At 56.2% G+C, this 11,044-nt stretch overlaps 1 protein-coding gene across 2 annotated transcripts; it reads right to left on the reverse strand.

Moving 5' to 3' along the window:
• Positions 1 to 3,476: 3,476 nt before the first annotated feature.
• Positions 3,477 to 10,204, reverse strand: CUNH3orf22 (chromosome unknown C3orf22 homolog). Of its 2 annotated transcripts, none has more exons than XM_040463277.1 (4): positions 10,115 to 10,204; positions 6,651 to 6,780; positions 5,818 to 5,949; positions 3,477 to 3,826 (listed from the first exon to the last, which is right to left on the reverse strand). In XM_040463277.1, the coding sequence occupies exons 2-4, from the start codon at positions 6,740 to 6,742 to the stop codon at positions 3,655 to 3,657; spliced, it is 396 nt and encodes a 131-aa protein (XP_040319211.1). In that variant the 5' UTR covers positions 6,743 to 6,780; positions 10,115 to 10,204; the 3' UTR covers positions 3,477 to 3,654. The 2 variants fall into 2 exon arrangements, with proteins under 2 accessions (XP_040319211.1, XP_040319212.1); XM_040463278.1 differs by having other exon boundaries at positions 10,103 to 10,197.
• Between the last annotated feature and the right edge of the window lie 840 nt (positions 10,205 to 11,044).

An 11,044-nucleotide genomic window follows, 5' to 3' on the forward strand; every position in this document is an offset into this window, starting at 1 on the left:
TCGGGGTGCTGCCCTTCCCCACGGGCCTGCAGCCCTCTTCCTGGGGTGAAGGCGCGGCTGCCTGCGGCACAAGTTCAACCACGGTAACTCCTCTCGTTCAGCAGAAGGGAGTCAGAACAGCTGCTCCATGGAGCCACTGGGGACACAGACTCCTTCTCTCCGGCTGCTCCCCCGTCCCTAGGCTGTAGCCCTCCTCCACGTGGTCCGCAAGACCAGATCATCCTCTTCCCAAGCATCAGAATGTTGAAGACGAACACTGTGGATGGATTCCATGTTCTGCCTCCAGTCAGGTGCCATCGGCCAGAGCCTACCATAGCAGCCTACCTACCGCTATGCCCCTGCTTCAGGGGAGGCTGGGGACAGTACCCACCCCACCCCCGGCCCACATCCCGCTAACCACTTCCAGGTACTGTGCCCCGGTGGCTCCCAGCCACCGCACCCGCAGGCCTCCTGTGGGTTCCCTCTGACCTGCTTGGCCTGAACACAGGGATATTGGGTGTGCAGGGAGTCGGTGTCCCCGGGCAGCCCTCAACCCACGTCTGCTGGAAGTTGGGGGACAAATACTGCAGCCTTTGCCCCTCCGGTGGGATACCACTGAGGCATGACCTGCAGAGTTCTTCCCTGGGATTCAGTGGCGCCAGCTCAAGAGCACACCCCCTGCTTCCTTTCTCATCCCCATGTCTCTCTGGGGCTTCCTGGAATCTCTTCCCAATGACACTACTTGCATCCATATCCTTATCTCCAGATCTGCTCCAGGGGGAACCCAGCTTGGGACAGGGGACCAATCAGGACTCCATTGCAGACTTGCTTTTATTTCATTGGTCCCTAAATGATTGGTAATTGGGTTAATTTGTGTCTGTTAGCGTTACTGTGCCACGGTGAATGTCCCTGCATAGTTCTCGTCCTGCGTGTGTGGGTACGATCGCAGGATAAATTCTTAGAAGACAGATCCACACCCCTGGGCACGCTGTTGACTGTGCCTGTTCCTCGGGTGGCTTCAGCTCTCTGCCAATGTATGTTTTACTGTTGCTGTGCTCACGGCACCAGGACAATCCAGGATCTGGATGGTCACACTTAAATGCTGGTGGCATGCCCCGGGTTGCTCTATGGGCCGCCGTGATATGCTTACCTCATCCCTCTGCACTCAAACATTTAGGTGTTGTCCATTTCCCTGTGAGGACTTCTGCCGTGCATGCTTCCTGAAGGGTCTGTTTTCTTCTTTGAGGACATCATGGATGGAGAAACACTTGGCACACAGCAGGACCGACAGACAGCTCCTTTGTTTTTTTCTATTTTACTTATTTATTTTTAAGTTACATCCAAGTTAGCATAGAGTGCCATAATGATTTCAGGAGTAGAATCCAGTGATTCATCCCCTGTGTGTCCCCAACAAGTGTCTTCTTTGATGCCCCTTACCCATTTAGCCCATCCCCACCCACAAGACCTCCAGTAACCCTCAGTTTGTTCTCCGTATTTAAGAGTCTCTTAGGTTTTGTCCCCTTCCCTGTTTTTATATTATTTTTGCTTCCTTTCCCTTATGTTCATCTGTTTTGTCTCTCAAAGTCCTCATATGAGTGAAATCATATGATATTTGTCTTTCTCTGACTAATTTCGCTTAACATAATACCCTCCAGTTCCATCCACGTAGTTGCAGATGGCAAGATTTCATTCTTTTTGATTGCCGAGTAATACTCCATTGTATCTATATACCACATCTTCTTTATCCATTCATCCATTGATGGACACTTGGGCTCTTTCCATACTTTGACTATTGTTGATAGTGCTGCTATAAACATTGGGGTGCATGTGCTCCTTCAAAACAGCACATCTGTATCCCTTGGATAAATACCTAGTAGTGCCATTGCTGGGTCATAGGGTAGTTCTATTTTTAATTTTTTGAGAAACCTCTATGCTGTTTTCCAGAGTGGCTGCACTAGTTTACATCCAGATAGCTCCTTCTTCCCTAAATATTTTTTTTTCATGTTTATTTATTTTTAAGAGAGAGAGACAGAGTGTGAGTGGGGGGGAGAGGCAGAAAGAGAGGGAGACACAGAATCTGAAACAGGCTCCAGGCTCTGAGCTTTCAGCACAGAGCCCGACGTGGGACTCGGACCTATGAACCATGAGATCATGACCTGAGCCGAAGTCAGACGCCCAAACGACTTGAGCCACCCAGGCGCCCCTCGTTTTAAAAGGTTAGGAGGGAGATGTGGTTACCTTCGGCAGAGGGAGGCGGCAGGGGGCCGCTGGAGAAGAAGCTCCCAGGCAGGTATAAGGATCAGTCACATGTCACTTCATCCTTCTGCTGCATCACAGGTGTGCAGCACCATATTGTGTATATTTCAAGTAGGACACAGCTGTGCACGTTGCAGGAAAACTCCTGAGACACACACAGTCCAAGTGGAGGTCAGCCTGGCTCCAACCCCAACAGGAGGGGACCCTGGGGGGTCCCTGCTTCCTTCTACCACCAGATGCTGCATGGTACACCAGGCCTGCTTCCCACCTGGGCATGGAGGGAGGGAGGCCCAGAGAGAGTCCTTTGCTGGGGTGTCCACCCTGTGGCAGTCCTCTGCACCCCAGACACCCCAGGAGCATGCAGCAGAACTGACTTCTGCCTCCTGCAGGCTGAGAACCAGCACCCACCTGTCCCCAGGGCCTGGGGAGGGCCCCTTTGCAATTCTCACTCCACTGGAGACCTCATTCCCCCTTCTTTCTGGAATAGGGCCCTTGTCCACCTTACTCAGTGCAGCCCCCATAGCCATTTTCAGGGTCCCCACACCCTCTCTCCTAGGGAGAGGGCTATCGTTAGTGTCCCCAATTTTATTCACCCAAGGACTCCAAGGTGACATCCTAGTCCCTCTCTTTGTAGAACAGAGCAGAGGAAACCCTCACATTCTCAGCAGGCACCCTCCTACGTAGTGCCGCCATTACAAACTCCAAAGCAGTTGGTATTACGTATACTTCCTTCGAAGACTTTGTAATGCACCGACGGCGTGCTGTTAGGTTCATGTATGAAAATTGCAGAAATTATTAGCCCTGTCGCCAAGTTCCCCAGTTCTACCCAGAGATCCTGATTGTTACCTCTACACACACACACACACACACACACACACACACGCAGGAGCATATCAGCCACACTTCTGCTGTGCCTTTAAAAAATTCTTAATATGCTTTGTGGATTGCTCGAGAGCATTATATCAAGAGCTGTTTCTTCATTTCCGTGGCCGCCTACTGTTTCGGGGTACAGCCCTGATGTCACCGAACAGCCCCCTATTAGTGGATATTAGGTGGCCTCCGACGCTTCGCTGTTTCTTAGGGCGCTGTCATGAATGTTTTGTCCACATACGTTTCCTCACATGTGTGAGTACATCTTTGGAATCAGTTCTTGGAAATGACGTCCGTCCTCTCACTAACTCTCACGCCAACCCCTCGAGATTAAACATAGATGAGAACACGGAGGCTCAGGAAGCAAAGTGCTCCATGCAAGTGGACACAGGATGTGAACCTGCGATGTTTATTCACACGGTGTGGGTTCTGAGGAGATGAATAGCCCCTTCGAGGCGGTGCCCCCCACTCAAGTTCACCTCTGTCCGGAAGGGAGGGCTCTGGGGCCACTGCAAGGTGGCCGAGAGGGAGGCCGCACAGAGCTGGGCTCTAGGAGAGGCCTCTGGAGGGGTGGGCAGCATGGGCACCAGTGAGGGCAGCAGGGACTCTTGACCCAGGGAAACGGTGGCTCAGTAGCTTGAATTCCCAAAGGTAGCTCTGTGGAGGCGGCAGCGGCGGGGGGCTGAGGCTGGACGGTGATGTAAAATCTGGTGCCCCAAGCCTAGGGAAGCCACGCGGAACCCTGCTGGTCCAGAGACGTCGGCCAGGGCCACAGCCAAGTCTCTGCTCCCAGCCCAGACCTGCCCTGGGACCCCACACCAGCCTCTGCTGCCCTCCTAGCCAGCCCCCCACCCCAGATGTCCAAGTCAGAACTCCTACGTGGCCAGGACTTGGTCCCCCAGCCCTGCCCAGACACTGAGTGAGTGTCATCTTTGTGCCTGCCAGAAGGTGCACCAGCGTTGTGTGAGGCCACCGATCCTCCCCTAGGCAGCATTCTCTAACAGCTACATCAGGTCTGGACATGCTACCCTCCTGCTCCCCAGACTTCAGTGGCTCCCCACTCACCCTCAGACAAATGTTGGCATTTAACGTTCTCCCCTACCTGTCTCCTAACCATCCCGAAAAATGGCACTTCAAATTCCTTAAGTGGGACACTAATCTGCCCCACCTCAGGACGTTTGCACTTGACTTCTGCTGCCTGGAGCATCTCTTCGTATAAGGTTCCTGCTTCTCACCCAGGCCCCCATGCCCTCTCTTACCCTCTCCCCCCATCCACTCTCTGCCCTACTTTGGCACCTGCTGGCCATGGCCGTTTGGCCCCCAACAATCCCACTCTGGTCAATTCCCCAACAGAGGGCTGGCGGGGGTTCAGAGGGCGGAGGACGAGGTGGGGGATCTCTGCCGCCTGCTCCCCATTACTTCAAGCCTTTGGCAGAGGCCCCACAGCCACAGCCCCCTGCCTGCCCTGGAGCTCACGGCCCCTGCCCACCCCTCCACCCCAGGGGAGGGACTGGCTCCCCACTGGTGCTGGGCCCTGGTGGGTTGAGAAGCCCACGGCCTCCAGAGCTCCCTGACACATCCGCTGACCACTTCAGTTTGTCCTCCAGATCTCTGCTCTGTGTCATCCGCTGGGAGACCTCTTCTCATAGCAGACCCTTGGGGCAGGCCCCAGCACCAAGAGTCTGGACCCTTGTGCACAGCCTGACTGGTCCCCACAGGACGCCTGGCTGGAAGCTGATCCCATTCTGCAGCAGTAGAAGCTGAGACTCAGGACCCCCTGTGCTCTCAGACTCCAGCCTCTGCAGTTCAGCGCCCACTGGATCGGTCCAGACAGCTGGAGCAAGAGCCCACAGCCAGATGAGGGAGGGAACGTGACACCCAGGACAAAAGTCAGGGCCAGTAGGGGCAGGGAATAGGCACGTAACTGTGTGCATGTGTGTGTGTGCGCGCGTGCGCGCAAGCCTGAGTGTTTTAATTGCCTCTCCGGATATCTGGTTAGGGGACTGTGCAGGTGTCTCTGTGACCTGCCAGAGGTGATATACAGTGTATGGAGCCAGGGGCTTGGCCAGTCAGAACAGACACAGGGCTTGGAGTTGGAGGGAGGCGCAGAGGCAATCAGGGCGGAGCTAGGGTCTTTGGGAGGTGGGGTGATGCCCCCCACCAACTGGTCAGGGAAGCCCTTCATTGTGTAACAGCTGGTGGGTGCCAGCCAGCCCAGTGACAGGGCGAGTACGTGAAATGTTGTGTGGTGGGGTCTTCCCAAGGGTTTCCGGGTGCTTCACCGTGTGTGCCCGTGGGTGGGAGGCGCATTCACGTCTATGCGGTCAGTTTAGAGGTGGCCAGTCCAAGAGTCCCTTGCAAGTGCCTCCACCCTCAGAGCAGGCTGCACGGAGACCCGAAGCTTGCCGGCCCTTCCTCTGCTTTGCCTGTGCCGTGTGGAAGGATGGCGGCAAAGCCCCCACCCCCTCAGGCCTGCTTCACCACCTGCAGACGGGGCCCGCCCGCCCGAGGGTCCCCTGCAGCCTCTCCCACAAACTGCCTTGCTGTGGAAGGAACCACAGGACATTAGCGCCTCCTTTCTGGACCTCGGTTTCCTCAGGTTAGACGTGGAGCATGCTGGGTCATGAACGTCTGTGTACAGACCTGGGGTGGGAGGCTTGTGTGTGGTCAATGGGCAGCGGTGGCTGTCCACATCCTGGGCCTGACACTTACCCTCTGACTGGAATGGATCTTGTTGGCACCAGCATCTTCTGCAGGGGCAGCTGATCCCGCAGTGAGTCATTTCTCTTCGTGGCCTCCCAGGGCTTTGGGAACTCTGCGTTGGGGGCCGTCAGCCAAGAGAACCTGCAGTGGGGCACCTGGCATCTTTAGGTGACCGGCAGCCATCAGCCACATGAATAGCTCTTGGTCATCTGGACCTTTCTGCTTGCCAGGTGGCGTTCTAAGCGCTTTATCAACATTAACCCACATGTCAATTCACAACCGTGCTATGAGGTAAGTCTGGTTGCCAATATTTTGTAGATGAGGAAATGAGGCAGGGAGAGGTCAAGTGACTTGCCCAAGGTCACACAGCTAGGAAGCCCTCCAGAGTTGCTGCATTTTTTCCCCCAGGACCCTACACAAAACATTTAGTAACTGCTGCTGGCTGAGGCCCCAGAGCTGCCCAGTCTGGGGGTCTCTGCTGCTTTCTGAGTGCCCTGGGGGCTTTACAAACCAGTCCCCACCCCAATCTGATCCCATCACATGTTTGGTAGGGGGAGGTGTTCACGAACATGCTCCTCAGGTGGTTCCTGTGAGGCCACTGGCCCAGAGGCAAGCAGCTGGCTATGGCTCTGGGATGGCCCCGGGGGTCCTGGGCACCCACCTAGAGGCCGTCAGCTCAGATTGGGATGGGGGTGGAGAAGGTGAAACCCAGACTGTCACAGAGCTGCACAGGGAGCTCCCTGGGGATGAAAAACCCCACCCCAGGCCCAGGCCATGGAATGTGCTAGGGGGTGAACTGAGGGGAGGCGGGACTTTGCCCTAGTGGTGGGGAGGTCTTGTACCTGTACGGAAACTTTCTGGCAAAATTTTCCTGGATCTTGGTGCTCCTCTTCTTATGTTGGGGGTACTTCTTGGGGTCCTTCAACCTCATCATGGAAGGGGGTTAAACTCTGGCACACCCTTCAGCCATGGCTGGAAGGCAAGAGGAGGCATCTCAGAGCCAGAGAGGCGGTGGGAGGAGCTGTTCTGGACCCAGACCAGGCACACGGTATCCCCCGAGGACCGCAGAGGGGACAGAAGTTGGGGGCCCTGCCAGCCTCGTGGGGTTGAATGAAGGCCGGGTCTTGCCGGCCTGTCACTGATGCCTGGCCTCACCACACTGCACCTGGTATGAACACTCTCACGTGTGTGTGTGTGTGTGTGCACGCAGCTTTGTGTACCTGCACCTGGGATGGTTCTCAACCAAACAGCCCATCCCGAGCCCCAGCAACCACGAATCTGTTCTCATGTCTATACTGATGGGATTTCACAAGCGTTGTACCAATGGAATTACCCAGTAGGCATCTTTGGGAGCCTGGCTTCTTTCTCGCAGCGTCACCCACTTGGGAATTCTCCCAGTGGGTGGGAGAATCAGTGGGTGGTTCTTTTTTTCAGTGCTGAGCAGTGTTGGTTTTATTTATTTTATTCATTTATTTTTTAAAATTTGTTTCGGTTTATTTATTTTTTGTGGGAGGGAGAGATAGAGAGTGAACAGGGGACAGGCAGAGAGAGAGAAAGAGAGAGAATCCCAAGCAGGTTCCATGTTGTCAGCGCAGAGCCCAACACGGGCTGAAACGCACAAACCGTGAGATCATGACCTGAGCCGAAATCAAGAGTCAGATGCTCAACCGACTGAGCCGCCCAGGCGCCCCAGGGGTATCAGTTGTAACAGGAGCTTCCAAACAGCCTTCCAGAACGGCTGCACCGTTTCTGGTACTCACCAGCCGTGTACGAGGGACTGTCCTTTTAAGGCACCCGGTGCACATGCAGGTAGGTCAGGGCTGAGAACAGCAGGGGTTAAGGCCTGACCACTACTGTTTCCTTTGCCATTGAATCGCCTGACCCTTGCCCACCACTGTCTGTGCTAATGTATCTTCACCGTGGCCAGAACAGCCATCGGGTCGTGAACGTGAGCTTAGAGCTTGTGATAGAGCCAGCCCCCTGCCATCCTTGGCTCCAGATTTGGTCCCTCGAGCGGACGGGTGAAGCCGCGGTGGGGCACTGGCTCCTGGTGTGGAAAGACGCCCAGAAGCAGGGCTGGCTGACGAGCTAGTGTCAGGCCGGGACTTGGAGCAGGGCACCCTCAGCAGCCCCCCACACCCGCCCTGCTCCCACCTCTGCAGGGAGGTCGTGTCTGCCACTCTGTCTGAGAGCGGTTCTCTGGCTGCACACGCGTGCCAGGCGCACACACAAGTCACATGAGCCCCAGGAGGCTTCTGCCTTCAGAAGCAGCCTTGGTGGGGGGGGGGGGGCGGAGGGGGACAGCGACATAGGGGGAGTTGCAGATAAATGTCCCGGCTGCCTCGCTCCTCGGTGGGGACAGCTCCACCAAAGGACCCAGTGGGACTGGGCTGGGTTGCCCACCGTGGTGACCACACACTATGTCTCCTTCTGGCCCCTCCTCACTTCCGGGCCCCTGCTTGTGCCTCCTGTGAGCCGCTCCCAAAGTACCTGCACTCGCGGGCCTGTCCCAGAGTCTGCACTGGAGAACTCAAACCAACAGGCCTCTTCCCTGCAAACTCTGGAAATGTCTGCACTCACCAACCCATGTTGGGAAGGTGAAAAGTAACTAGCCATCCACCTAGCTTCGTGTCTCCATGCACACACATGCACAGGCACACACGCGTGAACGCAGGGCCGTGTGGCCGCCGTGTGGCTTCCCTCCCTCACGCCACTCTGCTCCCTCATCCTCCCCGTGCCCCAGGCTGACCTGTGGGCTCTCTTCCCTTTCTATTCACTGCAGCTACACCCCACCCGCGGTAAAAAAAAAAAAAAACAAACAACCTAGTGAAATCTGGAGGGATGCCAAGGGAGAACACGGTGCTTTTCCCAAGTCTGGGGTTCTGGGGTCCCCAGGAGGCCAGTGGACCTCGGGCAAGGCTGTTCCAGTGGGGACTCGGTGAAATGGGCCGTGCTGCCCATACTGCTCCCCTCGCCTCTGGGGCTATGAGGGCTTCTGGAAACCCTCACTGTGGGCAGAGGGTGTCCTTGCCTTGGGCAGGGGGTGGGAGTTGGCTGTGGTGCTGTCTGCTCGTGTTACGGCACACTGACCCTGGGGTCCTCGACAGGAGCTGAATGGCCTCACTGGACACGGACGCTCCTAGTCCAAGGCCAAGCCCACCTATCTGTGAGCCCAGCACACCCCACTCACCTCCCCGGCTGGCCTGGTCTCTGATTCTGGAAGATCAGCATTCCCAGAGGGCCTTTGCCTGGCCCAGAAATGTCAGCAGCAGCCCTGCTTGCGACCTGTCCCCTCAATCCTACCCAAAGGTCTTCCTGACCCTGAGCAGGGGGCCTTTTCCACTGACTTGCCCACCTGGCAAAGAGCTTTGCTTGAGGTGGGGTCCCTTTCATGGTCCTGGCCCTACAGCCCTTTACTGTCAGCCATACTTGGGCAGGTGGCTAACTCCTGGCTATGGCTTTTGGCCCTCCTCCTCCTGAGAAGCCAGATGAGGGACCCTGCCCAGGATGGTGCCTGTGTCATGGTGGGAAGCCCAGGCTCTGGGCTCAGCGAAGTGTCTGCTAAGCTCTATGCTTGACCTGATGGAGAACAGAATACGATCACCCCTGTTTTTCAGGTAAAGACACCAAAGCCCTGAAAGGTTAAGTGTTTGCCTATGTTGCCCCCCCACCGGGTGAGCAGGGGAAGAGGTGGGGTCCAGAAGCCCATCGGGACTTCACAGCCTCAGACAGTCCTGAATGGGGCTAGAAGAGGTGACCGCACCAACCACGGACCCGAGGAAGAAGCCCTACCACAGGAACCTAGGAGTCTGGAGGAGGCGGGGGAAGGGGCACCCCTCACATCCGCCCTGTACCTACCTGCAGACCCCCTAAGCCATGCGTGTGACCCTGCAAACTGACGGGGTTGAATCAACCTCCCTCGGGGGCAGCGTGGCCCCTGCAGAGCCCAGGGTGGGACTCTGACATCATGGCCTTCTGTCACAGGCACCGTCTCACTGCGGCTGCCCAAGCTGACCTGGAACTGCCCTTCCCAGCTGCCCAGACTGCCTCCCCAAGTCCTGGCAGTGATGATAATCGGGGCTTATATCAGGGCTCCCTGGCATTGCCCCTACCCAGGTGTGAGAGAGATGCTGTGCCCCTTCAACCCCCAAGACTGGTCCCAGAGCATGGAGGCAGGGCCCTGGCAACAGCACTCTCTTGGTTCAGCAATGTAAAGAAACACAGGCCTTGGTGCACGGAGCCTCCAGCTGGAAACGAGTGGGCGACTGAACTGTTCAAGCTACAGGCTACTCACGGGCTGGCTTACGTGATGCCAGAAGGGTGGAAGCTGGCCATGGTCCTGGCTTCCATGCTACCCCACGAACACTGGCCCTAGTGCCCCAGTAGGCCAGGCCCATAGGCTCATTGCGACATCAGAAGCCCTTGAAGTCACAATCAGTGACACCCCCAGCTGCTAAACTATGTGGTTCACAATCTGGCCTGAAGCCCCTCGGGCCCAGAGAATGGCTGTAGAGACAGCAGTGACGGCCTGCTGGCCTTCCTGCTCCCAGCACCCTGGGTGGGGCATGCATGTGAACATATCCTACAGTAGAGATCTCTTCCATGCAGGTTCTGGGAACAGAAGAGATACCCCAGAAATAGCTGAAACCTCACTTCCATTGCAAATCTCTTTCCTGGCCAACTCTGACCTGAGCTCTACCCACAGCCCAGGAATCACGGGATGAGGGTTTGAGCCCAGGGCAGTGTGAAGAGTTTAGGGCATGGGCCCTGAAGGTCAACTCTGTCTCCCAGTCTGGGCCACTGGCTTCTATGTGGCCTCAGGCAAGCATGTCAGTCTCTCTGTGCCTCAGTGTCCCAGACTACATCTGTGTTTGGAAAAAAATCTCTCTGGCAGAAGTGTGGAGAACAAAGTGAATGGGACCAGGAGTGAGTGTGGGTAGACCAGGTAACCAGCAAAGGCAGTAATGCAGATGAGAGGAGGCAGTGCCTTGGGATGAGGTGGTGATGGGGATGGAGGAAAGGGGGTGGGTTTGAGAGATGTCCAGGAGACAGAGTTAACACAGAGCGGTGGTAGAGCCTGTGGGAGGGTCAATGAGGATTCTGGGTTTCTTTTACTATCACTAGACGGGACTGGACTAAGCCTTGGAGGGAGACTGTGGGTTTGGCCTCGGTCTGGTTGAGTTTGAGATGCCTTTGAGGCATCCCTCCACTCAGGCACATCGTAGATCTGGGTCTG

This window comes from Herpailurus yagouaroundi, unplaced genomic scaffold (genome assembly GCF_014898765.1).
Source record: "Herpailurus yagouaroundi ecotype Mexico unplaced genomic scaffold, PumYag 387, whole genome shotgun sequence".
In the NCBI taxonomy this organism is placed as follows: Eukaryota; Metazoa; Chordata; class Mammalia; order Carnivora; family Felidae; genus Herpailurus; species Herpailurus yagouaroundi.